Source organism: Antechinus flavipes, chromosome 1 (assembly GCF_016432865.1).
Source record: "Antechinus flavipes isolate AdamAnt ecotype Samford, QLD, Australia chromosome 1, AdamAnt_v2, whole genome shotgun sequence".
NCBI lineage: Eukaryota > Metazoa > Chordata > Mammalia > Dasyuromorphia > Dasyuridae > Antechinus > Antechinus flavipes.
Genome location: NC_067398.1, coordinates 589,469,656 through 589,497,048, shown reverse-complemented (window position 1 = coordinate 589,497,048; position 27,393 = coordinate 589,469,656). Strand labels below are relative to the sequence as shown.

At 33.7% G+C, this 27,393-nt stretch overlaps 1 protein-coding gene across 1 annotated transcript in view; it reads right to left on the bottom strand.

The window, feature by feature from the left end:
• FZD6 (frizzled class receptor 6) overlaps positions 1–27,393 on the bottom strand; it is a 57,730-nt gene that overhangs the window by 10,523 nt on the left and 19,814 nt on the right. Inside the window, exons 3-6 of the mRNA XM_051970964.1 lie at positions 17,944–18,140; positions 11,985–13,002; positions 8,560–8,708; positions 702–1,130 (exon numbers count right to left, since the gene is read on the bottom strand). Of these exons, the coding sequence (XP_051826924.1) occupies positions 702–1,130; positions 8,560–8,708; positions 11,985–13,002; positions 17,944–18,140 (1,793 nt within the window). The remainder of the gene's footprint in view (positions 1–701; positions 1,131–8,559; positions 8,709–11,984; positions 13,003–17,943; positions 18,141–27,393) is intronic.

The window sequence follows — 27,393 nt, the reverse complement described above, 5'->3', positions numbered from 1 at the left end:
CTTCTTTGATATGCTCAACTTTGCAGGAAAAAATATTTTGGGGTATTAACTGATCTCTTTTCAAAATATTATCTTTTAATTTTTTCCTTTAATTTCTTATAACCACAGAGTAAGTTTATGCTATTCTCACTGGTTCTTTTTGGACTCTAAAAGTTTTTTTCCTTGCTGATTGCAAAATTTATTCTTTGAGAATGTAGTTCTGAGTTTGATTATGATGTTTCATGACAGTTGGAGTTGTATGGATTCTCTGAATAAGTGATTTGGTGTTTTCCTCTAATAGAAATCTAATGTAAAATATAAATATATGATACCTTAATAATACGGTTATCAAAATTTTCTTTTTTAAATTGTGTTGACAATGTTGCAAAAGACTTTTCCTTTCATTTTATTCCTTTCTTTGAGTATTTATTCATTTTTCATTCTTAATCAACTTTCATCTGTTGTAATAATTGAGTGTCCTATGTAGTAACCTCACTAAAAAAATTCTTTGTCATTAAAATTCTGAACACTATTTAAGAGATTAAGTAATAACAAGGGTTGGAACTGATAAATCCTCTGTTGACTATACTCTCTTCTCTAGGATTGTCAGAGTTGGATGAAGTCCAATTGGAAAAAAGTGAATATGACAACTGAAATAGCACAGCAATCTTTCCTATTTTACTGAAATGCCTGATCATGGCTTTAAAAAAAGAAAATCTTACCTTCCTTCACTCCGCACACTTCCAGATATACTGTTCTTATCATTTGAATTTCCTGACTTGCATCTTCTTTCTATTTGTTCCACAGACAGTTTAGAACTACAATCTGCAGGTGATGCATGCTCTGCCACATTATTTTCTCTTGTTTTCTGACTGCAGGATCCATCTGCTCCCGTTTCTCTCACAGATGTTTCTGGGGACGTTTTGATTTCTGTCAAAGTCTCTTGTCCTAAATAATCATGATTAGCAATCGCTACTGCAGATATTCCATGATTTGCTGAAGCTCCTGTACTGGTTCCCATAGATTTGGAAATTACTTTTAGTTTATGTGAACTTGATTTGTAGTGCTTCTTTTTATGTTTAACTTTAGAATTGTGTTTTAAGAAAAATTCACAAGATTCTTGCAGCACTCTTCTGCTCTCACTGATGGGACTAAAAGAAAACCCCAGAAAAGTATTAATTTTGTAAATAAACATTAAATATTTTATAAAGTCATAAAATACTACATATATCTTGTATCAGGAAATTCAATGCATTCAAAGTGCCTAAAATATTCAGGTAACAGTACAAATAATCTATAAAATCCAGGATTACAAATATAGTTGGTATCCTTTATTAGAAGGAATAGTCTTGGTAAGTACATTAGAGAATATCAGCGAAGCATAATCTCAACTCTGCATAGGTTATTGACTTTGTCTATATGTTGGAGGATCTAGTAAATTAAGCTGGTGAGAGCAATAAGAAGATGAGACTGGTAAATTGCAAACTGGCCCAAAAAAACCCAACCCCCAAACCTAGAATCAATTTATTAAAAGCCGAATAAGCAAACCAATATTAATGAATCTTCAGAATAGCATTTAGAAAAGTCAAGAAATATCATGGAGTGAATAAGCTATATTAGTGGTCTCTGTTTTGAAAGTCAGGAGAAAAAAAAAACTATTAACAAATCAAGATCTCATTGATTTTGACTCACTAACCTGGAATTTCTAAAACTCACAGAAAGGCATCTCAGATGTCATCTGTCTTATAAGCTATTGATAATATTCCCAAGAAGGTATTCAATCTCTGCTTTAATAAACCTCTAGTTGGTTATGAAGAACTCCACTAATTCATTTTATTTTTAGACACTTCAAAATGTTGGAAAGTTTTCTCCTATTATGAATTAAAACCTTTTACTCATGACACTTAATTTTATTCTTTAGAGCCCAGAAGTCCAAGTCTAATTCTTCTTAGACACAATAAATCCTTATGGGCCTCACCCTGCTAAACTTTACTGGTTCCTTCAACCCATTTTCATATAGCATGGTTTCTAGTGTTCTCAAAATCCTGGTTACTCTCCTTTGGGTATATTCCTGCTTGTTGATACCTTTTAGAAATGAATAGGATACTATAAATTTCTAATTATCATTTCTAATTATAACATTTCAAAAGGAAACTAGCAGATCCTCAGACAGGAAAGTTTTAACAATTCACTTACAATTCCAAGTATACTTCCTTGTTCACTTTAGGATTCTTGTATATACTAGCCTAAATATATAATTTTATTCTCCCCTGTAATTTAGGAAACTTTACTATGACTTCTAAGATGCAAGACAAAATACCCATTTGAGAGCTATACCCTGATTCTGTCCTGTAAAGGAAACATTATTTGTAAAGTTTTTGTTAGCTTGATAATATCCCTAATATATAATATATATAATATGAGATAAAAAATTTTGCCAAGGCCATACAGACTTAAGCTATAAACTAAGGGACCATTTGACAAGACCATTGATGAACCAAAAAGTCAAAATGTCCTCAAGAGAACATCCAGAAGTAGAAAATAATCAATAACATTGCATCTCTCTAATAATTAAAGCACTGGAAAGTTCAAAACAGAGATCAAGAAATGAGACTCATAAATAAGACCCTGTTGAAACCTGTCTTTTTTCATGAATGAAGAGTCATTCAGTATTGAGTGGCTAAAGACAGTTATGTATTACTCTAACTAGGACCAGATAGACATGGAATGAAATATGTATGTATCATTGTGAAACAACAAAGACATTTAATAAATAATAAGTGTGTGCATCTCTGTGCTACTGAATTCAGTATTTGTTACTGAGTAGATCTGAACATCATATTTGTCTTGGAAGAGCTTGACATTGTAGTTGCTCATCATAAAAATGCAATATAATCTTTGTCACCTTAAAACAATGAGAGCAAAGAGGGATAATCACTTGCCTTATTCTGAACATTTAACATAGTTTAAGGTCATCTTTTTTTGACTGCCCTATCACACAGTTAACTTATATTCAATTTGCTAGCAGATCATTTAAAAATCCTAGTTCTTTTTCCTATAATCTGCTTTCTTCTGAGTATTTGTACAATTAAATTTCCACTTCTAGGTCAGAAGTGGGGATATATGTAAAGTGTAACACTTGGGTTCAGGGACCAAACTTACATATTTAATATGGAAGAAAAGAAATTTAGTTATCTGAAAAACATCTAGGGTTTTTAGTAAATGGAAAGCTCAATGGGCCAACAGTATAATATAGTAATCAAAAGAAGCTAACATGGTTCAAGAATACATTAAGAAAATGTTAGATAGACTTGGTATAAAGCAAAATATTTAGAATTAGAGTTAATTATTCTAAACAGAAAATCTAAGCAAATTACTCTTAGGTCAGTGGGACTGTTCAAGTCTTGTTTCTAATAAATGCTGACTTATGTTTCCCTGATCAAATCATAAATTTTCAGTATCCTTTCTTTCTTTCCTTTCAGTAACTTTCTAAGATTATAATTTGCAGAACAGTTGTTGACCTATAATAGTAGAAGTAGTCTCGCTGAGTTTCACAATGAAATCATAGGTGGAGATTTAAATGATCCCTGACTGATTGACTGATAGGATTAAAAGATCTCAAGCTAGAAGGTTACCTATTCCAATCCCTTGACCTTTACAGAGGAACAAATTAAGAATTTAATTGTCCATATCAAAACAAAATACAGCTCTCTATAACTGAAATAGGCTGCCTTAGGAGTTCCTGGAAATCTACAGGTAAAGGCTGGAGTGATCACAACGAAGAATATTGCAATAGATTCTAAGCATCACATTTTATAAATGATACCAAATTACACTAATAAGCTAGACAGATGATATCTAAAAGATTGGCAACTGAGAAAATGCAGCTGGATATGTGTAGACACAGTGGAAAAAAAAGTTGGGACTACAAATGAACAGGAATAGGACAGCTGGCTGGTTTGCTTTTGAGAAAACGTTTAAGACTTTTAATGATCTCCTTTCCCTGAAACAAAGATTCTCCTGGGAATCAAGTAATATAGTTTTCAGAAAATTAATGATATGATTATACAAAGGACAATGGAGACAAATATGGTGAGTGTGAATATGTTGTGATGCTTTATCAAAAAATAGCATAAAAGAGACTGCAAAGAGGTATTACTAGAAAAAAAGGCAGAGACAATGTAGTAAGAGCAAAGGACAACATTAACTTATTGATAACCCATATATACTCCACTGATATTCCTACAATGACAAAAATTCAAAGGAATGCCACAAACACGATGTGTGGATCCTTTCCCCCTACAAGTGATGAGAAAATGTGGACAAGAGTCAGAAGGTGAAATGGTATGGATAGTTTTGGATCTACATATTTGAAAGGGGTACCACCATTTATGAGATAATCAATGTATGACATTTAAAAAACTATAGGTGCCAAAGGAAATACAAAAGAATAAAAATATTTGCACCCAGAGCCCCAGACACCTTTGTTATGTAATAAAGAGTAGGAAATATTAAAGTGGTACAAATAATTTGGTCCTACTAATATATATATATATATATATATATATATATATAATATATATATATATATATATATATTCAACAGTATCTGTGAGTCTTAGTTTCCTCCTCTAAAAATTAAGATTTTTAATATTTCCTTAACGTCAACCAAAGCAGAAACATCACAATGTCACTCCAGTCTCCTGACTGTGATATAAGATTGTGGAAGTGTAACTAAAAAGATTAAATGTGGAAGAGTGGTGTAGAAGGCCAGAACTCTGAAAAAGGTGTACTTGAATCAAGGATAACAGAGTGCTTATAGTTAAGTACCTACTTACTGTGAGATAATGGTCCTCTAAACATATACTTAATGTGATGTGGTGATGTAATGGCTCTTCCAACAGTTGCTCAGTATGATGTAGTGATGTACTGTATTTAAGGGAGTCTCTGATACAGAAGACTCTTTCAGCCACAGCTACAAGAGAAGACACCAGACTCCAGATTCCAGAATCTGAACTCCCATCTTTGACCAGCCACGTGATGGCTCTCCTGCCTTCTTCATTTCTCCACTAAGACCAAGGACTCGGACTGATCCTGAGGTACTCCAGAAAACTAGTCTGACATTACAGAGTGGGTAGGCCTAACATAGAGAATTCATATGTATTGAAGATGCCAATTTAAAAGCTACTAAAAAAATTTCAAGTTATCTCAAAAAGGGGAAGATTTCAAAAGAATGGCAAAGAATACTGATAGTTTTAAACCAAAAAAATATGACAAAATCTCAACTTCTGACCCATATACTTAATTTCTCCTCTGTAAAACCTTTATGAGAATAATATATGCATATATGAAGGGTGTCCAATGAAAATGAGAAAGGATGGTTTTTCACAGATGTTTTCTACAATAGACTACACCTTCCCAGGTACACAAAAAAATTGAGAAATACAATCAAAACAAGCTTCTGTAGTATCTGTTAAATTAAAAAATAGCATTGGATTCAATGGAAGAAAGTGCTGTCTTCAAACTAAATGGCTGACATGCATATGTGAAGATCATACAAGATTTGAGAATATAAACTATAGATAACTTTGTAAAAATCCTGAATATGAACATCAACTCAAGTATAAATTAGGGAGATACCTCACAAAGGGATATACCAGTGTGATAAAGCACTTTAGAATTAGTTTTAGATTTGGATTTAGAATTGGAACCAGCCCAACTGCTATGAATCTATTCCTTTTTATTGAGAGGAAAAATGAGACTCAAACCAATCCAGTATCTTTGCCAAGAAAACTTCAATGGGGTCTTGAAGAGTCAGACATGACTGAAATAAATGAACAATATAAAAAGTGAAATCCTGAGATTTGCCTTAAGTCACACTGATAGCAAGAAGAGAATCTAGATTTGAACCCAGGTTCTCTGACTTGTAAACTACAGTATTTTTCCCAATGTGAATCATACTACAGGCAAGGTCAGATCACATTTGGAATATTGTGCAGAGCTTTTTAAAAAGCCAGGTTATTTCCTGCTACAAATATTCATCTTTTTAAGTAGCAATAATATATACAACTATCGTATATAGTTGTAATACGATATGGGAAAATAAAGGAATGTTCCAGTCTTAGAAGAATCATAATTATAGGTAATTCAAATGGCAATAGAAAACACAGTGGGTACTGATTCCAGGTATGTTGCCAATGATAACTGGTATATAGAAGTGATATAAAACATGCATGGAGAGGAAGTGATCAAGTAGCAGAAGTAAAAGACAACTTGAATACTAGAATGGTACCCACAATATGGAAAAAGACCCAGAAGAATACTTCCAAGTAGCTGGGTAAAATATTCATAGAATACATAAAAAAAGCAGACAAGAATTAGATAGGATGAGAGATGTAGATGGAAGGCATTCTCTCCAATGATAGAAGAAGTATTCAGATTAAAGAGATAGCAAAATTAAAGTAAAAGTCACTTGCATTCTGAATTCAAACAATAAATATTTGAGGATCTATCATATGGAAGTTATTGTGCTACTTTGGTATTTTAGCTATATTAACATATTTTCATAATTTATTGACATACTGGCACTATGACTATGAAAAAAGTTATTTAACTGAAGTTCCTCCTAAGTTACAGATGAACTGCTGACCTGTGTGGGTGGAAGGAATTTCCATACCAGAAGTCACACAGATAAAATCATAGATCCAAACAATTTCTCCTAATCTAACTTTTCATTGCAAAATCATCTATTCAACCTTAATAATAAATTGAAGAATACGGGGCTGGCAAACTGGTTATTTTTAATTCAGAAAACTTGATTACTAAGTTCTAGTTTAGCATTAATATATGCTATGTTAATTCCCAAACTATATTTTTATTTTTATTGTCTCTCTCAGCAAAATGGTGACAGTATATGGCAGCATTTCCATATAATAAATTATTCTGATAAAAGAAAACACGACTTACAAATATACTCAAATGAATTATGCATTTCCAAAAGAAACAACTAATTCAAAATTCCATAAGGTAAAAGTTGAAATTAAGAAATTATGGTTTATCCTTTTTCTTTTTTAGCATTTTTCCCCTGAATATCGATGAGTTTCCATACCTGTGAAGGACACTAAATCTTGAAAACATAATTTTCATTAATTGACTATAATGTACATTAGAGGAGTCTACTCCTGCTGCCTACTGCAGCAAGCAGACAAATTTACTCAATGTTTATCTGAACCAAATTAAAATGTAATTGGGAAATTTTTAACAAAACAAAATTATAATGTAGATAATGTTAATTTGCTATTATTTGAGTCAAGATGCCATTTGTAATCTATTTCTAGTTTGTCACCACCAACACAGATGGTTTCTTTTGCTTATATTTTTATTTGCTTTTCAAACTGGCTAACGCAATTTTAGATTTAGTAGGCCACCCACCAGAAGGGCAAAAAACTTGCTCAAGGTCACACACTTCCTGATTACAATACTGGCCCTTCTAGTCACTCTGCTATGCTATATTACATTGTTAGATTCTATAATTTGAAGATATTAAGAAGCATTGAACACCATAAATAAAGCATATGTTTTTATTTTTTCCCTAATTTTAAATATCTAATAGCATTTTTAAAGTATATTTTCTTTTTGAAAATTTTCTTCAATGAAATTCTTTCATCTCAAAAAAAGGACTTTACTGATTTTACAAAAGCATGTGAAAAAAGCTAATTCATACTTTTACATTATTACAATAAGTAGGTTATTCCAATTAATCCAAAAGTAGGTAATATTATTGCATTTTTATAGAGTAAGATAAGCCAAATAAAAAAGCACTGTGAAAATACACACAGCTGGTCTTTAGTGAGGGGAAGGTTTAACAAAATAATAAAAAAGAACTTAATTAAGAAAACATTTCACAGTCAATATATTTGGATAGGAACAGTGACAAAAGACTCTGAAAGTGCCATTGATACCTTAATACATATTTAAATGGAATTTTAATGGAGAAAGCGAATCAGTTATGGAGACATAGAAAACAAACACTATGAATCTCTCATTTGAGGTTTATAACAAATATGTCTGTTAACAACTGTTATAATTAATATTAAATCAAGATTTCTAATTGACATTAACTTCTATTCCTCAGTTGAGTGCCCACTAATTTCAGATAATATGTAATACAGGAAAACTCCAGAACAATAAGAACATTTTATGGTTTCTTGATGTTTGCTATAATTTGTTCCAGGTTTTCTTTTAATGCTCTGCTTAAATCCTATCTTTAAACCAGGCCTTTTCTGATCTCACTAGCTGCCAGTGTTGTCTTCCCTTTTTGAGATTAACTTCCGTTTACTCTGTAATTACCTTGCATTTATCTAGCTATTCTTCATTTTTCTCCCTTCCCCATTAAAATGTGAGCTCCTTGAGGGCAGGAACTATGCCTTGGAGCACACAGTAAATACTTAATAAATACTTGCTGACTATATGCCAATCTGCACATTTCATTATACAAATTTAATTATTTCACATTTAGCTATTACAATACATGCACACAAAGAATTACATTTAAAAAAAATTTTAAATAGTATTTCTTACTCTCTCTTGCGATTTCTGTTGAAAAAACTGGCCCATTCTGTGCAGGTCTTTTTGCTTCCCACCCAAAAGACTGCAGAGATTCCAACAATCAATGTCATCAGATATTTTATCATAAACAATGCCAATTCTGGACGTGCTAATGTTTTTGCCTAATGAAGAAAATATAAATGAAATTAGTTTTACAGTACTACTTTTTAAGGGGTATAAAAGCTTTAGATAAAATTTAGTTATAGAATTAAATTATATTTAGCATGACATAATAATAGTACCTAGCTAACAGGGTTGCTGTTGCAAGGATAAAATAAGTTTTTGCAAATTTTTAAAAGTTTTTGTAAATCTTAAAAGTCTATCTAAGTACTAGTTATTATTATCTAAAACAATGTTACATTCATTATAAAAGAAAAACTACATGGGGTAAAAAGAATTTAAAGCAAAATAAGATTCTTTATTGCATTTATAATCAAATTAACAAGGAAAATAATGTCTATCAAATATAGTGCTTCAAGAGAAAAAGGTTGGAATCTACTAAAAAAGTTATAACATGATCTGATTTCCATTTCAATACCTTCTTTCCCCCATTTCTGAAGGGTATATTTGTAGTATCTAAAATATCTAGTTCTTTGAATATGTTTGGTTAATTCCTATTTTTAGATTCACTTAATGCAAATGATAATCTAACTATTTAAAGGAGGAACAAGATAAATAAGAATTACCACTATTTTGTGTGTGTAATGCTTTTATTGTAAAATCAGAGAAAAGAAATGGGCATATCTTTTGTTATAATTCCAAGTTCACAGTTTCATCATAACTTGTTTAAGTTTTTAGTCACTGAAAAACCAAATAAGATCAGGAAGAAAACAAATCAAGCCATATTATATAATATGCCTATTCTAAGTTTTCTACCTCTAGTTTACTTCTCTGTCTTAAGAAGTGTGATTGACCAGATCAGTCTATGGATTATAGTTTAACACATGTCTTAATACTGATACTTAGCAAGTCAAAGTTTAAAAGTGAACCAGTTTAGAAGAATTAAACAGAAATTGAAATCCTGAATTTTTACTCCTGTGGTAGTGTTTAAGTTTTTAGCAGAAAAAGTATTTCCCTTCAATTTATACAAAAGGCTGAAGAACATATAGTAAAATCCACTTTTAACATATCAGATGGATTTGGTGGTACCAAGAATTAAATCACAAACTCCAAACTATATGGTAAAATCCAATCATAATCTGGGTTGTCTAAATGCAAGTGTAAGCTATGTTTGCCATAAATATATTTATCCATTAGCTAAATGACAAATGGCTGGCAAATTATTTATTATATATTAATTCCTATTTAGGAAGAAAGGAAACGAATATATTACCTATCTACTTTGCATCAGGCACAGTGCTAAATGCTTTATAAATATAATCTCACTGGATCTTCACAATACCTGGGGAAATAGGTACTACCACTATTCCAATTTTATAACTGAAGGAGCTGAGGCAGACAGAGATTAAATGATTTGCCTAAAGTTATATGGATAATAAGCATCTGGGACTGAATTTGGATTTAGTTTTTCTTGACTCCAGGCTAAGTACTATATCTAATGTGGTCTCTTGGAAGTAATTTAGCCCAGCTCACCTCCACAAACTGCTTGATTTAAAAGACTACGTTTTTGCTTGTTTAATATTATAATTACTTTAATACTTCTAGGACCTAAGTTTTACTGATACAGTGACTGCCTCCACTGAGGCAGATTACAACCCCTCCATGGACCTAAGTAGGTGGCATTAGTTGCCAAGGCTAAAAGCAGTATACGCCCTATACTGATAGGCCATCCCTTAGAATGTAACTAAGAAGGTCCTCAGATGATAGGGCCCATATAGAAAACAGCAATGCCTTGTTTAGCAGGACCTGCCAAAACTTGAATTTCATGGACAAAGTCTTCAAGAATTCAGGGCAACTTTCTACCATAAAGCATTAGAATAAGGATTTCAATGGGAAAGTATTATTATGTGCTATAAATGATTATCTGTTAAAGTCCTACACTGAGGCTTCACTAAGTAATGAAGATGCCTAGATCTTTAAAGACTATGCTGTTTGGACACAAGGTTGGAAATTGGGAAGGCTTTGGTTATAAGCTCAGTAACTGATGAACTTCATGCCTATCATTTGGGATCCAGCCTAGCTTCACTGAGTGAGGTAGAATCTGGCTTCACCAAGTGGTAAAAGACTTTTGTCCACAGAAACTTATATCTGATGAACTGTGGTGGGCTCATGATCTGAATCAATGGAAGGAGCACCTATACCACTGAAATCATGAGTGTTTTGAAACACCCAGGTATAATAATAAATAATACAGAGAGAAGAATATATATGGTGTCATAAAAGTCTCAGTTCAATTTTCAAACTTTAGTAGCTCAAAGCCACACTGAGATTTTTGGAACACTATATAAGAATTATTGGCATATGAAATAAATTTCTACGAAAAACATTGTAAACAACTATTCTTATAGAACTGTATTATATTCAGAAATGTAAAATCCTTATATCTTTTTTTTTGAGGCAATTAGGGTTAAGTGACTTGCCCAGGGTCATAGAGTAAATGAAACTAGATTTGAACTCAGATCCTCCTGACTTCAGGGCTGGTGCTCTATCCACTGCACCACCTAGCTACCCTTAAAATCCTTATATCTTAAAAACACTTATCTACAACTTTTATAAGCAACTTTAACCAAAATCATAAGTTTTTTAAAAGATTGCAAGCTCTATAAGGATAGGGATCTTGTTCTGTTTAAATTCTTTATCCTTACTGTCTAATACAGAGCTTTTACATTCTTAATCAGTGTTTGTTGAATAAATGGAATTTAAAGAATGTTGAAACCATGTTTTATTTCAAATGGTGTATGTATCCTGTTAGAAAAATACAGACTGATTTAGTCATATTTCTATTAAAATTGTTTTTGAAGAATATTTTATGAGAAATTACAAGTTGACAAATGAAATTCACTAAGACTACAGTTAAAAGAGAAATACTTACTGATTCTTTTTATTGAACGAAAATTCAAAATTAACTTACACCTCTCTGCAATTGACTACTCTGTGTCTACCCTCACTTACTGGACTCAACCATCAACTTTTCCTTATCTTTCAAACCAGGTATTCAACTTTTGACTCTCTATCCTTAATCAAAGCAACCAGTTTGCCTTTGAAACTCAATTATCAATTTTTAATAACTTCTCAATGTATCAATTATATCTCCAATGAGTGTAAAAACAGGAGATGAAACAATGTAACTCTGAAACTGTGCTTTAAGTAATACAAAAGTATTATTAGTGATATTGAATTTCCTAATTGAATATAATAAATATCCTCAACAAACAAAATTACATTTCAGTGAACATAATCTTCTATTTTAGTAAAATAATCTACATGGTTGTTTTTACCTGATGGGGGCATGGGATATGGTATCGATGACAATGGTCAGAGACCCAAGTTGTTTCCCAGGTAATTCTGTATATCTGCTCATAAACATAACATCCAAGAAGTGTCACTAATGGAACAAGGTACAAACCGCTGAAGACTCCAATTCTAATCATAAATTTCTTGAGTTTTTCTTGATTTCTTCCATCATGCTGTATAACTTGCCGTACATGATTTAAAGAAATGATGCCAGCTAAAAGAAGAGACAATCCAACAAACACACAAAGGCACAGAGGCAACAAAACAAAGTATCGAGAAGCATATAGGTCGTAAAGGCCAACAAAACAAACACCACTGATGTTGTCCCCTTCAACTTTGTTCATAGCTAGTAACATAACTGTCAAGAAACCAGGCATCCCCCAGGCAACTGCATGAAACCACACAGCCTTTTGTTCAATCGCTTCACAACTCCACTTTCTTCCTGCAGCTAAAAACCAAGTAATGGTAAGAATCACCCACCATACAGTGCCTGCCATTGTGAAAAAATACAAAAGCATAAAGAGAACAGTACAAGCCTTATTTTGGGAGCCCAAAACAACTGTTTCACCAAGTTCTAGTTTTTCATCTGCCTTATTACAGGCTGTGCTATTGCCTAGCAAAAATCCAATAAAGTACATTAATGATACAATGCTATAACAGACAGAATAATATATAATTGGTCTTTCTGGGTACCTAAATCTTTTAACATCAATTAGAAAAGTCAGGAAGGTGAACAAAGTTGCACAAAGGCAAAATATTGAAACAATTCCAATGAAACTTTTTGCAAATTCCAATTCATCATTTTTGAAATACATGTTAGGGCATGGAGGTGCACACTGGTCAATTCCAAGAAATTTGTAGCCTTGTCCACCAGATGTCTTCAGATGCCTTGGACACCAAAATCCATAGTCTCTTTGAACATGTTCTGGTGTTTTCGGTGGGTCATGAAACTTGGTGGTAAGATCAGAAGCAACTGGAGCAGTCTCATCACAATACTGCAATCTGCATGAATTATATAACTTGTTAAAATGAACTTCAACTATTCCATAGACTATATCCTTTAATACAAATACTTTTGAAACTTATAACACATGCTTGTGTGTTTCACAATTTGGGGAAAGCATATGAATTAAACTAATCACAGGAAAAAAATTTAATATCAATTAAAAATTTTATCACAGCAAAGATGCTACTGTCTAAGAATAAGCATTACAAATATATATTGGGGAAAAAATGGCACATTTATGAATTATTTTCTTTTAAGCACTTGAAAAAATGCTGCCACTAGGCTTAATCCCCAAGAAGGTTACTGACAAGAGAAAAGTTTCCAATATACATCAAAATAGTTGCACTAGCACTTTTTGTAATAGCAAAGCTTTAGAAACAAAGTAAGTATCCATTCACTGGGGAATGACTAAGCAAACTATGGTAGAGAGATTTAAAGAAAATTACTATGCTATAAGAAATGATGAATAAGATGAATACAGAGAAGTATGAATCGATGTAAAATGAAGTAAGCAAAGCCAAGAAAACAACATATACCATGACTATACCATTATAAATGGGAAGAACACACACATGCCAAAAATAAAAACACACATAAAACAAGTATTTAAAAATTATAAAGAACAAGCATGGCTCATAGAAGACTTCACAGCATTCAGCCCTTTGAAGAGGCAGGAGATCCATTATTTTGATACACTGTTTATACTTTCAGATTTTTTCAGATTTTTCCCTCTTTTTGTCTTTAAAAAATATTGTATTATATTGAACTGTTCATTCAGAGGGGAAGATAAGGAAAACTGGGGAAAAAATTTTGGTGATATAAAAAATTTATTTAAAAATACATTTATAGGGACCCTAGGGACTACTAGGATACAAGTTTGCCTACTAACTATAGGTGTCACCCAAGTCTCTTTCCTTGGTCCTCTTCTCCTATGGTTTCACAATTGTTTTCCACATCTCTTCTCCCTGATGCCCACTATTTCTCTCCCTTCTCAGCTTCCTTTTGCTATCTAGTACATCCCAAGACATCACCATTCATCTTGACTTTGGTCTTGCCACTAGACTTCAATGACTGGAGGAGAATGTAAGGCTGATGCTTGCACAGTTCTGCCTCACTTAAATCCAATTCATGAGCAAGTCAAGACATCCCCTTTGTGTTGTCACTGTTCCTCTAAGAACGAAGATGAACAACTACCACCATCACCACCACCTCTCTACTGACCTCCAAGCTCATGCCTCCAACTGCTTAAACTCAACAAGCCCCAACCTAAACTTGAGATCATTTCTTCAAATCTTACCCTATATGTATGTGTTCATGAGATAGCTCCCTTCTATTTACAAGCTCCAGCTTTAACATAACATCTACCCAAAACAAAATCAAATATCCTGCCAAAAAAGTAAAACTAAACAAAAAAAAAAAACCCAATCCCCACATACTTAGAATTGAGATCTCATGAGAACACATCTGACCTAAAATCTTGTTAAATGTTATTTCTCTCAATAGTTTAAATTTATAAGTAACTATCACAGCTTTCAAAAGAAAGTAAACTCACCTTATAAGGATGAACATATTCTTAAGAAATTTATTACTACATTTTAGAAGAAAAATTGCGGATATCAATTTATAAAATTTAATTTTAATATGTAATTTAATTATTTTTAAGATAAAACACCTATATATACCTCAAAAAACTAAGCGTTCAGAGAACTAAGTGAACTAAAATTACATCTACATATACACATGCACATAACACATGTGTAAAACACACACACACATACACATTATCTCTATTCCCTTGCCTTCTCCTCTTGGCCTCTCCCTGGGCTCAGATTGTTTTAGAACCCATTTCAGAGAGCTTGCTGCCAGCTATTGCTTCCTATTTTGGAGGTGCTGTATCACTTTGCCTTCCTCCTTTCCTGGGCTGCTTGACTACTCATAGGATTTGAATGATATGTAAGTCAACAATTTGATTCCTTCTGCTGAGATGAAGACCACCAAGCCTTACTCTCTGGCTAGTCATAGTCTCCTGTGTTTCAGTATCATCTGCCTTGTCTTTCTGTACTATAGTCCTTCACACAGTCACCTTAATTTCTTAAGTAATCTAACCTAAGAATCTCTGAGCCTTGTTTTCTATCCAACAATTGCACCTTTAGGACTTACAGGACTTTCCATCTGCCTTGCCACTAAACTTTGTTTTATGGACCTCTCCATATTAAAGTGAAATCCTTATTTTAAGTTGCATCCTACTGCTTTGCACAGGGATTGATACTTAGTAAGAGCTGAATGTTTTTCATTTATTCATGACCATTCGGGGAAAAAACCCTAAAATTTGTCCAAAATCAATTCACAATACAACATTTTAAGTTCTCTCCCCATTTTTCTCCCCATGACTGAAAGTCTTATGTTAAAGATCTACTTTTAGATGAAACATTATGCTTCTTTTATTTTGTTTTGCAAAAGAAACAGGATCCACCTTTTTTATTGTTGTTTTTGTGGCATCTGAAAAACTGGATTTGCATCTTGTTTCTTCTATATACTAATAAATCTTGCATCACATAACCTTTCCAGATTTCAGTTTTCTTATCTGTAAAAGGCCATTGGATTAGATGATTGCTAAGCCCTTCTAACTCTAACATACCATGGTTCTATGATATCAGTATATCAACCAATGTGATTTTTAAAAATCTATTTTTGATAATCAAGTCTTTAAGACTATTTTAGAATACCACTGGTTGTCTAATATGGTGTCATAGTATGTAATCCTAACACACAACAGGTCTGTCGGAGAATCAAAGAATCTTTGAATTTGAAGGAAGCTCAGGTGTTATAGCCATAATCAGTCTCTATGATGACAACCCTGAGAAGGAGTTCTTCAGGCTTTCTGGAAGTCCTATAGGGAGGGTAAAATTCACAATTTTCTTAGGCAGCCTGTTTCATTTTTGGAAAGTTTTGTTAGGAAGAACTACACTGAAACTAAATCTTCACCTTTGTAAATTTCATTCATTGCTCTTGGTTCTCTTGATATGAGAGTAAAATTTAAGTTTAATTTGAATATAAAGTTCTGAACTAGATATACAGACCTATTTAGGGAGCTAATATACCTCAAAATATTTCACTGTGGTATTCAATCATTTATATATTTTTAAATATAATTTTGTAAAATTGGTATAAAAAAGTTGCAATTATCAAAAAGTATTTATTAAGTGACTATAAATGGTATTGTTCTAAATGTTGTCCAAAGATAAAAATTCAATACAAGATCTAGAAATCAGTGACACATTGCCTTAAACAGGACATGTTTTTCAATTTGACTTGTCAATATCACTTCATTTTTATGAAATATGGTCAAATATTAAAAATTATGTATACTTGCTTTAGTGATTCCAAATTTTGGTTTGGAGAACTGGAAGATATCATCAATTATATTAAAAAAGATATAGGTATACTACATAAGTCTTAAACACTTATTTCATTTATTTTAAGAGAAAATGAATCATAAAAGTAATATGAAGAATTTTCTAATAGATTGTATGTATATGTTGAAAATGAAATTATTCAATATCAAAACTGCAAAATTTTATTAAGGTTATTACCTTAAAATTTATTTATTTACCTTAAAACTCAGTAACCACAGGCCAAAAAACTATACAAATATGCAAAACAAAATCCATAAAGCCCTTTTATATATTGCATGAAACAACAGACAAGATAGAAAAAATCAAATAAATAATAAAAAAATGTATTTACTCTTGCTTCCTTTTGAGTCTCCTTTAGTTCAGACTCTTTGTTTTTATTCTCCTCCTTTTTTTCCTATAACTTTGTCCATATTCCACAACTTGCTATTCTATAATGGAGCAAGAAATTATCTTGAGAATGAATATCCAATTAATTATCTAAATGGTCAAAAATAAACAGTGTGAAATAGTGGCCATCAGCTTTTGGACAAGTAAAAATAATATAGATGCAATCTAGCTTTTCTTCATTTATACAATTAATCTATCACAAACCTTCAGTTCAGTTAGGGCTAGTTATTAGCAATAAAATACAGTACTTATCAGTTAAAAATAATACCCTATGTTGGAGGGGAGGTGGGAAAACAGCAACACTGATACATTGTTGGTTGAATTGTGAATACATCCAGCCATTCTGGAGAACAATTTGGAACTATGCTCAAAAAGTTATCAAACTATGCATACCCTTTGATCCAGCAGTGTTACTACTGGGCTTATATCCCAAAAAGATTTTAAAGAAGGGAAGAATGTTTGTGGCAGCCCTCTTTGTAGTGGCCAGAAACTGGAAACTGAGTGGATGCCCATCAATTGGAGAATGACTGAATAAATTGTGGTATATGAATATTATGGAATATTATTGTTCTGTAAGAAATGACCAACAGGATGATTTCAGAAAGGCCTGAAGAGACTGACATGAACTCATGCTGAGTGAAATGAGCAGGACCAGGAGATCATTATATACTTCAACAACAATACTATATGATGATCAATTCTGATGGACGTGGCCATCTTCAACAATGAGATGAACCAAATCAGTTCCAATAGAACAGTAATGAATTGAACCAACTACACCCAGCGAAAGTACTCTGGGAGATGACTATGAACCACTAAATAGAATTCCCAATCCCTCTATTTTTGTCCACCTGCATTTTTGATTTCCTTCACAAGTTAATTGTATACTATTTCAAAGTCCGATTCTTTTTGTACAGTAAAATAACTGTTTGGACATGTATACATATATTGTATTTAATTTATACTTTAACATATTTAACATGTATTGGTCAACCTGCCATCTTGGGGGGGGGGGAGGAGGGAAAAAGTTGGAACACAAGGTTTTACAATTGTCAATGCTGAAAAATTACCCATGCATATATCTTGTAAATAAAAAGCTATAATAATAAAAAAATAATAATAATAATACTCTACCTGCTGCATTCAAGTTCTTCAGGCCACGTGATCCCAAAAGTATCAATTAAGTGTTTACAATCAGAGTATACTCTCTCACAAAATTTTCGACAAGGAGGAACCACATGAATTTGCTCAGTGCAGGCTGGCACAAAAGCATTACAGAGGAAAATGTCAACTTCTGGAGAACAATGCAGATTTGCTAGAGGGAGAAAAGGCTTTCAACAAAAATGAAAAGATCTAGTTAGAAATTCTTTTAAAGATGCACTTAATACTGTTTAAAGTAATCTTTAACTTTTCCTCTCTATGTAACTGTATTTTAGAGATGACACATTTACTTAACTCTCCTTTAATTCAATAATTACTTTGTATAACTGATTGTACAAATGGAACATTTTATTATTTTTCAGCCAGCCACTTTATTCTTACTGAGAAAAAAAAGGGAAAAGATATGTATAATGAACTATTTATTTTGAAATGTATAAAGAAGAGGAAAACAGAGGGCTGAAAACCCTATCTTTGGACTGGTTGAAGTAGGTGTATTCTGCTTGAAAATGAAAAAATGTAGGGAGAATGAGGCAGATGCTGCAATTATTTGAAGAGTACTCAAGCTGAAAGCAGTAGTTCAGGTTTGTTTACATTAGTCCCAGACTTTAATGTAATTCAAAGAATAGTCATTAAACAGACACTGATAGATAATAGGCTTAAAAGACATAACGATATCCAACTTGGCCCTTATTGAAAGTTTACAATCTAGTTGGTTAAAAACTTTCCCATAAATTCAGTGAGGTAAAGCAAAGATTTCCCCATACTCTACTATGATTTATTCTAGAAATAGTAGGGTAGTAATAAAACAAGAAAAAGAAATCAAAGGCATAAATATCAGTAAAGAAAAAACAAGATTATAGCTATTTTTAGATGATGGCTTAATCTAAAAAATAAAAAAAAAAAACCTCCAGGAAATCAGGAGAAATAGATTAATAACAACAATAAATAGCTATTTAACATTTACATAGCACTTTAAGTTGTGTAAGGATCTCATTTGATCCTAACAACAATTCTGGGATAGAGGTGATATTATTCCCATATTTATAGATAAGGAAACTGAGGATCATACTGATAAGATGACTTTGCCCGGAGATCAGAGAGCAAGATAATGGGGAGTTGAAGATGATACCTAGATAGCCTGGATGACTGGAAGGATAGTGATATTTTTGACAATAACAGAAAAATTGTTACATTATAGTCAGGACATATGTATGCATAAAAGCACCCTTTGAAATGCCTACATCCCATTATCTTGATGTAGCAAAATGAATGAACAAATGCTATCTTCATGCAAGTTCTTATTCTCCCCTACAACTCAACTAGATGTCAGGCTTGGTTGACACATTATCTGCAAAGAGACTAACAAAGTGCTTTCCCTACCTTCCTAGAGAGTTCCAATAGCAGCAGTATGGAACCTCAATTCTGCTTTGAAGCACTAAACAATCTTTCATTAATCTCTAGAAAGGAAATTTTCTGATTAAATCTCTACTGGGAAAGGATTTTGGGAAGATGACTGAGTAGATTGGTAAATTTCAAGTTCTACTGAGTTCCCCCACAAATAAAACAAATTTGTGCTTCAGGGGGAACACATACTAAAGAAAAATCAAGAAAGCTTGGGGCAGAACAAGGGTGCTCCAGGCACAACCCAAGATGATCAGAAAAAAGACAGGGGGAGGGGGGAATCTTTCCCAGTCTGGGGATTAACCAATGTGAAGTGAAAATACCTTTGGGTTAGCTCTGAAGAAACACCAAGTGGAGAGCCCTGAAGCTAACTGGGTTTGGTTGAAGCCTCAACAAGAACCACAGAAACTTTTTCCTTTCATGCCGGGTGTGGAGTCAGGGTCTGATTCCAGGAAGACTAAGGGAATCTCATCTAATTAGGAATGCTAGGCCCAGTTATGGTGCAGGTACATGGCCCTGGGTGAGAAACCAGCACATCTGTCAGTACAGAAGCAGGGGGGCAGGGACACTGCTGACTGTAGGCACTTACAGAAGTGGAGAACTTTGGGTTTGGGGTTCCAGTCAGAAGAGAGAGCTGAAGTAAAGCCTCATCCCCCTATGTCACAATTAGAGGTGTCTATACTAATACCTCCTATGGCACAGTGGATAGAGCACCAGCTTTAAAGTTTGGGAGGTAAGTTCAAATCTGGTCTCTGACACTTAACACTTCTTGGCTGTGTGACCCTGGGCAAGTCACTTAACCCCAATTGCAGGAGGGGGGAAAGGAGGAGCAGAAAGAGAAGGAGGAGATGAGAGGGGGGTAAGGGGGAAGAGAGAGGAAGGGGGGAATGAAAAAGGAGTGGGAAAAGGGTAGGAAGGGTAGGAGGGAGGAAGGGAGGGGAAGGGGAGAGAAAGGGAAGGAGGGGGAGGAGGAAATCTTTGATGTTCTGTAAATTCTGACAGGTCCTGTGTGATCCTATTGTTCTTTGACACTTGAACTGCTTCTTTACATGTTTGTGGCATTTTTCTTTGCTACAGAAGCTCTGGAGATTATGACATTTCTAGAACTTCTTGTTTTGGGGTTCCTTTCCATGGTAGATCAGTAGATTATTTCTGACTTTATTTTGGCCAATAGATCTGGGCAGTTTTCATTTGCAATTTCTTGAAACAGATATTCATTTTTTTATTATTTTAAGTCATGATTTTCAGAAGGTCAAATGATTCTTAAATTATTTCTAACTGATTAGTTTTCTGGATTACGTTGTGATGCCAGATCTTGAAATTTCTTCTTTTTTCCTAATTTTTATTTTGTTCTAATATTTCTTGTTTCCTGAAGCCAATGATTTATGACTGGTGAGGTGGGAAGAACAAGACTTTCCTCTGACCACATTTGTGACATGAGACCTTGCTGTTCCATTTCCTGCTGCTCATGTTCTCTGAGGGAAAAGTGGTGAAGAGGCAGGCAGATGTCCACTTGCACTACTGCAAAGTAACTTCCATCCTCTGCTGTACCCACTAGCCTGATCTCCTGTTTTCTGTAATATATCGAACTTCTATTTGAGGGAGTGATCTTCCCTCTGATCTCAAGCCTTTCATCTCCTGATGAGCCTGTTCCCTAAAGGAAGAGGAAGAAGAAAGATAATAGGTAATAGGATTTCTAACTCCTGTAGCCAAGGATTGATTTTATTCTCTTGCTTTACTGTTTCTTGCTTAATCTTCAACCTTTAGGAGAGGAAAGATGAGAAGTGAAACAGGATGATTATTTGCCTTCTTTCTATTTCCTGCTATAGTAGTCTACCTCCTACCTTCTCTGGAAAGAGAAGTTATGCCTTCCACTCAATGATGAACATATAACCTACACATCTTAGTAATTATGATCATCCAAACTCTATTCTCCACTATTCAATTCCTTATTTCCATCCCCTCCTCAACCCTCCCAAACCAAATTCCCAGCCAACTGCTATCTATCTTTTTCTTCCTTTGCCCTCTGGAATATCTATTTCATAAGCAATAAACTCCTTTCCATCTAAGATCTATTACTCTCCTGCTCCTTCCATCAAGATCTACCAAGACCCCGCTTCTCCTAATGAAACAGACTCTCTGGTCACCTTTTCCCAATATTGACTGAACTTTAGTCATTTCTCCTGGCTCACCCCTTTCTCCAAAACCACTGCCATTTCCAGTTCTCTCCATATCTCTGACACTCAGTAATCTCGCCTTCTTTAAGATTCAAGTCAATCACATCATTCATCCAATCAAAATTCTCATAGTTGTAGTTCACAGATCTACAAGTCACTTCCTTTCCTTCCTCACAGACTTCAATACCTAGCTAATTATAGGCTCAGTTCTCACACTGATTCCTGATGTAATATATGACAATAAACATTTATTAAACATCTACTATATTGCAAAGATTGTACTAAGTGCTGGGTTGCTAAACACTCTGTTCAAAGGCTTAATTCTATCACATTTTACCTTTGGTTATTCTGCAATAGTTTTTAAATTCAATTCAACAAATTAAATTGATTAAGTGCCTACTATATGTTGGCAAATAACTAAGTGTTAGTGATGCAAAGATGAAATAAGATATACTTCCTGATCTGGAGGAACTTTCATTACTGTGGAGAAGTGGTGTGCAGAAAATACAGTGTAGACATAGATAAGCATGATGAAAGTAATTTAAAGTAGGAGAGAGGCATTAATATTGATAACTGGGAGATACTGAGGAAGGTTTCACAGAGAAGATTACATCTAAGTTGAACCTTGAAGGGAGAAAAGGATTCTGAGAGGCAATAATTAAGAGGCTCTGTAGGGCAGGCATAGAATGAAAGAGAGCAAGAGAAAGCCTTTCTCAGCAGTAGGGTACACAACAGCAGCAAAGCAGGGACTTATCTCTACACATTACTTTGATTTTAAATTATTTTTAGCATGGCTTTTATTGTACTCATTATTACATACATAAATTTTTAAAGTAATACGTTTTGTAAGAAATGATCATAAAAATTTACAACCAGTAACTTTTCCCCTGTCCCTTACAATGATATTCTACTAAAACCATTAGTTTGAAAAATAGGAGGCTGATTCTCCAATTGAAAAATGGTCAAAGGATATGAACAGACAATTTTCCAATGAAGAAACTAAAACAATTTCTAATCATATGAAAAGGTGCTCTAAATCACTACTGATCAGAAGAAATGAAAATTAAGACAACTCTGAGATACCAACTACATACCTCTCAGATTGGCTAAGATGACAGGAAAAAAATAATGATGAATCTTGGAAGGGATGTGGGAAAACTGGGACACTGATACATTTTTGGTGGAATTATGAATGGATCCAACCATTCTGAAGAATAATTTGGAACTATGCTCAAAAAGTTATCAAACTGTGCATACCTTTTGATCCAGCAGTGTTTCTACTGGGATTACATCCCAAAGAGATCCTCTGGGCGGGAAAGAAACCCACATATGCAAAAATATTTGTGGTAACCCTCTTTCTAGTGGCAAGAAACTGGAAAGTGAGTGGATGCCCATCAGTTGGAGAAGCCCATCAGTTGGAGAAGGGCTGAGTAAGTTGTGGTATATGAATGTTACAGAATATTATTGTTCTGTAAGAAATGACCAGCAGGATGATTTCAGAAAGGCCTGGAGAGACTTACATGAACTGATGCTAAGTGAAATGAGCAGAACTAGGAGATGCCAATAAGACTATACAATGATCAATTCTGATGGATGTGCCTCTCTTCAATAGAGATGATCAAACCAGTTCCACTTGTTGCAGTGATGAAGAGAGCCATCTACACCCAGAGAGAGAACTGTGGGAACATTGTGTGGAACATAGCATGGCATTCTCACTCTCTCTGTTGTTATTTATTGGCATTGAGTTTTCTTTCTCAGTTCTTCTTTTTCTTCCTTCTTGATCTGATTTTTCTTGCGCAACAAGATAATTATATAAATATGTATACATACATTGGATCTAACATGTATTTCAACATATTTAATATGTATTGAATTACCTGCCAGCTAGGTGAAGGGGTCTAGGGAAAGCAGGGAAAATTTGGAACAAAAGGTTATGCAAGGGTCAGTGATGGAAAAATTATCCATGCATATGCTTTGTAAACTAAAAAAAACAAAAAAACAAAAAACAAAAACAACCAAAAAAAATTATTTGCAGGAAGCAGAGCCAAGATGGAGGAGTAAAGGCAGGAACTTGACCAATCTCTCCCCAAACTGCTCCAAATTCCTTTAAATAATAACTCTAAATAAATTTTAGAGCAGCAAAACACCCAAAAAGATGGAGTAGACCATTTTCCAGCCAAAGACAACTTAGAAGCTCAGTAGAAAAGATCTGTGACATTTGGGTGGGAGTGCCAGTGCAACCCTAGACCCAGCCCCAGCCAGGCCTGGCCCAATCTCTGAATCAGCAGCAATATTGATGGCTTCCAGACTCTCAGCCCAGAAACACTAAGGAGCACCTAAAAGATCATCAGAAAAGGTCTGTGGAACCAGAATGGGACCCCAGAGTGCAATCCCAGCACAAACTCAGCTCTGGTCTTGACTCCAATTTTTAGCAAGGCAGGACCTCTGAATCAGTGCTGGCGGCTTCTTTATTTCTCAGCCCAGGGACACTAGGGAAGTCTCAGAAGGTCAGTGACAATGAGTCTGGCATGCAGTCTCAGAAAAGGCCAGATCAGGCAGCACACTAGATCTTATACAGCATCAGTGGACTTGAACACATCTAACTGCTCCAGGGCAGAAAAGAGTACTTGTAGTCAGATTCCTAGAAGGATTTCTGAAAACAGCTGCACAAAACCCCCAAAGTTTGGAACAATGTACCTTCCACCCTGGAAATAGATTCCTACTTTAATAAAGAGTTAAAAGCACAGTAATAGGCTAGGAAAATGAGTAGAAAACAAAAAAAAAAAATTCTAACCATTGAAAGTTATTATGGTGACAAGGAAGACCAAAACACATCCTCAAAATATAACAAAGTTAAAGCTCCTATATCCAAAGCCTCCAAGAAAAATAATTAGTGGGCTCAGGCCATGGAAAATCTCAAAAGGGACTTTGAAAATCAAGTAAATGAGATAGAGATAAGAGAAAAATTAGGGAAAGAATTGAGAGGTGCAAAAAGAAGTACAAAAAGCTAATGAGAATAATGCCTTAAAAACCAAAATTGGCCAGTTGGGAAAGGATGTACAAAAGCTCACTGAGGAAAATAATTCCTTAAAAACAGAATTCAGCAAATGAAAGCTAATAACTTTATGAGAAATCAAGATATAATAAAGCAAAACCAAAAAAAATGAAAAATAGAAAAAATGTGAACTATCTCATTGGAAAAACAACTGATCTGAAAAATAGATCCAGAAGAAATAATTTTTAAATTATTGGTCTACTTGAAGGTGATGATCAAAAAAAAAGGGCCTGGACATCATCTTTCAGGAAATTATCAAAGAAGACTGCCCTGATATTCTAGAATCAGAGAGTAAAATAGAAATTGAAAGAATCCACTAATCACCTCCTGAAAGAGATTCCAAAATAAAACCTCCCAGGAATATTATAGCCAAAATTCAGAACTCCCAGGGCAAAGAGAAAACATTGCAAGCATCCAGAAAGAAACAATTCAAGTACAGTGGAGCTACAATCAGGATAACACAAGATCTAACAGCTTCTACGTCAAAGGACCAGAGAGCTTAGAACATGATATTCCAGAGAGCAATGGAGCCAGGATGCAACAAAAAAATCACCCACCTAGCAAAACTGAATATAATCCCTCAGAAGAAAATGTGGTCATTCAGTGCAACTCAGGGTTTTCAGGCATTCATGATGAAAGGACCAAAGCTGAATGGAAAATTTGATTTTCAAATATAAGACTCTGAAAAAGGATAAATCGGGAAAGTGATATCACAAAGGATTTAATAAGGTTTATCTGTTTACATTCCTAGATGGGAGGATGATACTGGAAACTCATTATAATTCTCAGTATTGTGGCAGTTAGGAGGAATATATATAGACAGAGGGGCACAGGTATGAACTGAATATGAATTTTTTTTGAAAAATTATGAAATTAAGGGGTGAGAGAGGAATGTACTGGGGAAAGGAAAAAGTAGAATGGTGCAAGAAAAAACTTTTACAGTGAGGGGAAAGAGGAGGAGGAAAGGGGGAGTAAACCTTACTCTTACCAGAAGTGGCTCAAATAGGAAATAACATATATATTCAATAGGGATATAGAAGTCTATCTTACTCTGCAGGAGAACAGGAAGGGACTAGGATATAAGAAATGGGAGGAGAGTGATAAAATAGAGGGCATATTGGGGGAAGTAGTAAAAAATACTTTTGAGGAGGGATAGGGCAAAAGGAGAGAGAATAAATGAAGGGAAATACAATTAGTGATAGTAATTGTTAAAAAAAAAATTTGAAGCAAGTTTCTCTGATGGAATATTATTATTCTCTGGAAAATCATGAGCAGGACACTCTTAGGAGAAAAACCAAAAACCTGGAGAGTCTTCCCATGAACAAAGTGAAATACTGCATATAAAGTAATAGCAATGTTCTGGGATGACCACCTGTAAATGACTTTGTTATTCTCAGTAGTATAATCATCCACATCTACTCTGAAGGATTTATGATGGAAAATCCTATCCATATCCAGAGAAAGAACTGATTGAGTCTAAATATAGATCAAAGCATTCTTTCCCCTTATTTTAAACTTGGTTTTTCTTGAAGGTTTTTATTTTCATTAGGGTGAGAGATCTATGTTTTCTTTCACAACTTTACCTTTATGAAAAGATTTTGCATAATTTTCCATGTGGTTTCTTAAAAGTGGGTGGGAATAAGGGAGAGAGCCTAGAACTCAAAAATCTTAAAAACAAATGTAAAAAAAATTATTTTGAATGTAACTGGGTAAAAATATTAAATAAATTTTAAAAAACTATTTGCAAAAATAGAGAGCACATTAATATTTTCTGAGACAAACATAATCCCTACACCCAAACTAGAGACAAAACAAGATTAGGAATAAAAAGATATTATTTTATTGTGATTAAAATAGTGTATCTAAAATCAAAACCTATAATTATTTGTTAGAAAAACATAAGCTTTCCCAATAAGATCCCAGGGAAAGCAAGAATGCCCATTGTCTCTACTTTTGTTAATAATGAGAGCTAAGCCAAAATGTAATTGGCTATCCAAGAAGTAGCACTTTACTGTTCCTTGGCAATCTTCAAATAAAAGCTATACAAGATGGCCAAATGATCAGTGAAGTCCAGTTTTGAAATTCTGTAATTATTTGCTTCTGACTTTTAGGTCATTGTTCATTTTCATATTACTTCTCTTGTTTATGTTTATTGTTAACTTTTTAAAAACTTTTCTGAGATGCTACAGCTAGTATCTCTCACACTGTCAAGCAAAAGCAGAGACCATTGGCATCCTTGCTTGAGTCTCTCCTAACATACTTGTAGATTTTCTGAATCTAAAAATAAGACTTTACTTAATCCTATTAAATTTCATCTTAATTGATTTGGCTCAATGTCCTAGACTTGGTCAAGGGCCTTTTGGAATTCTAACTCTGCCATCCAGTATCCTAAAGATCCTTTCCAGTTTTATATTATCTAAAAATTTAATAAGCATGCTGTTTATCTCTTTATTCAAGTCAATATAAAGGTTAAACAGCACAGATCCATATTTAATTTTAAATATTCCACTGGATATATCCTCATATGATCAGAGAAACTATGAAAAAAATTAACTGTGATAATTAATAACCAGAAAAGTGGCAGGATACCAAAAAAAAAAAATCTATAAAGCCAGCAACTTTCTTGTATATTCTTGCATATTTAAAAAAATAACTCTTGAGAAAAAGATTGGAAACTAAGTTCCCTTTAAACTAATAACAAAAATTTTAACATTCAAAGATTTGACTTACCAAGGTATACACAGGACTTATATACATTCAACTATAAAGCAATTTTTAAGCACATAAAAG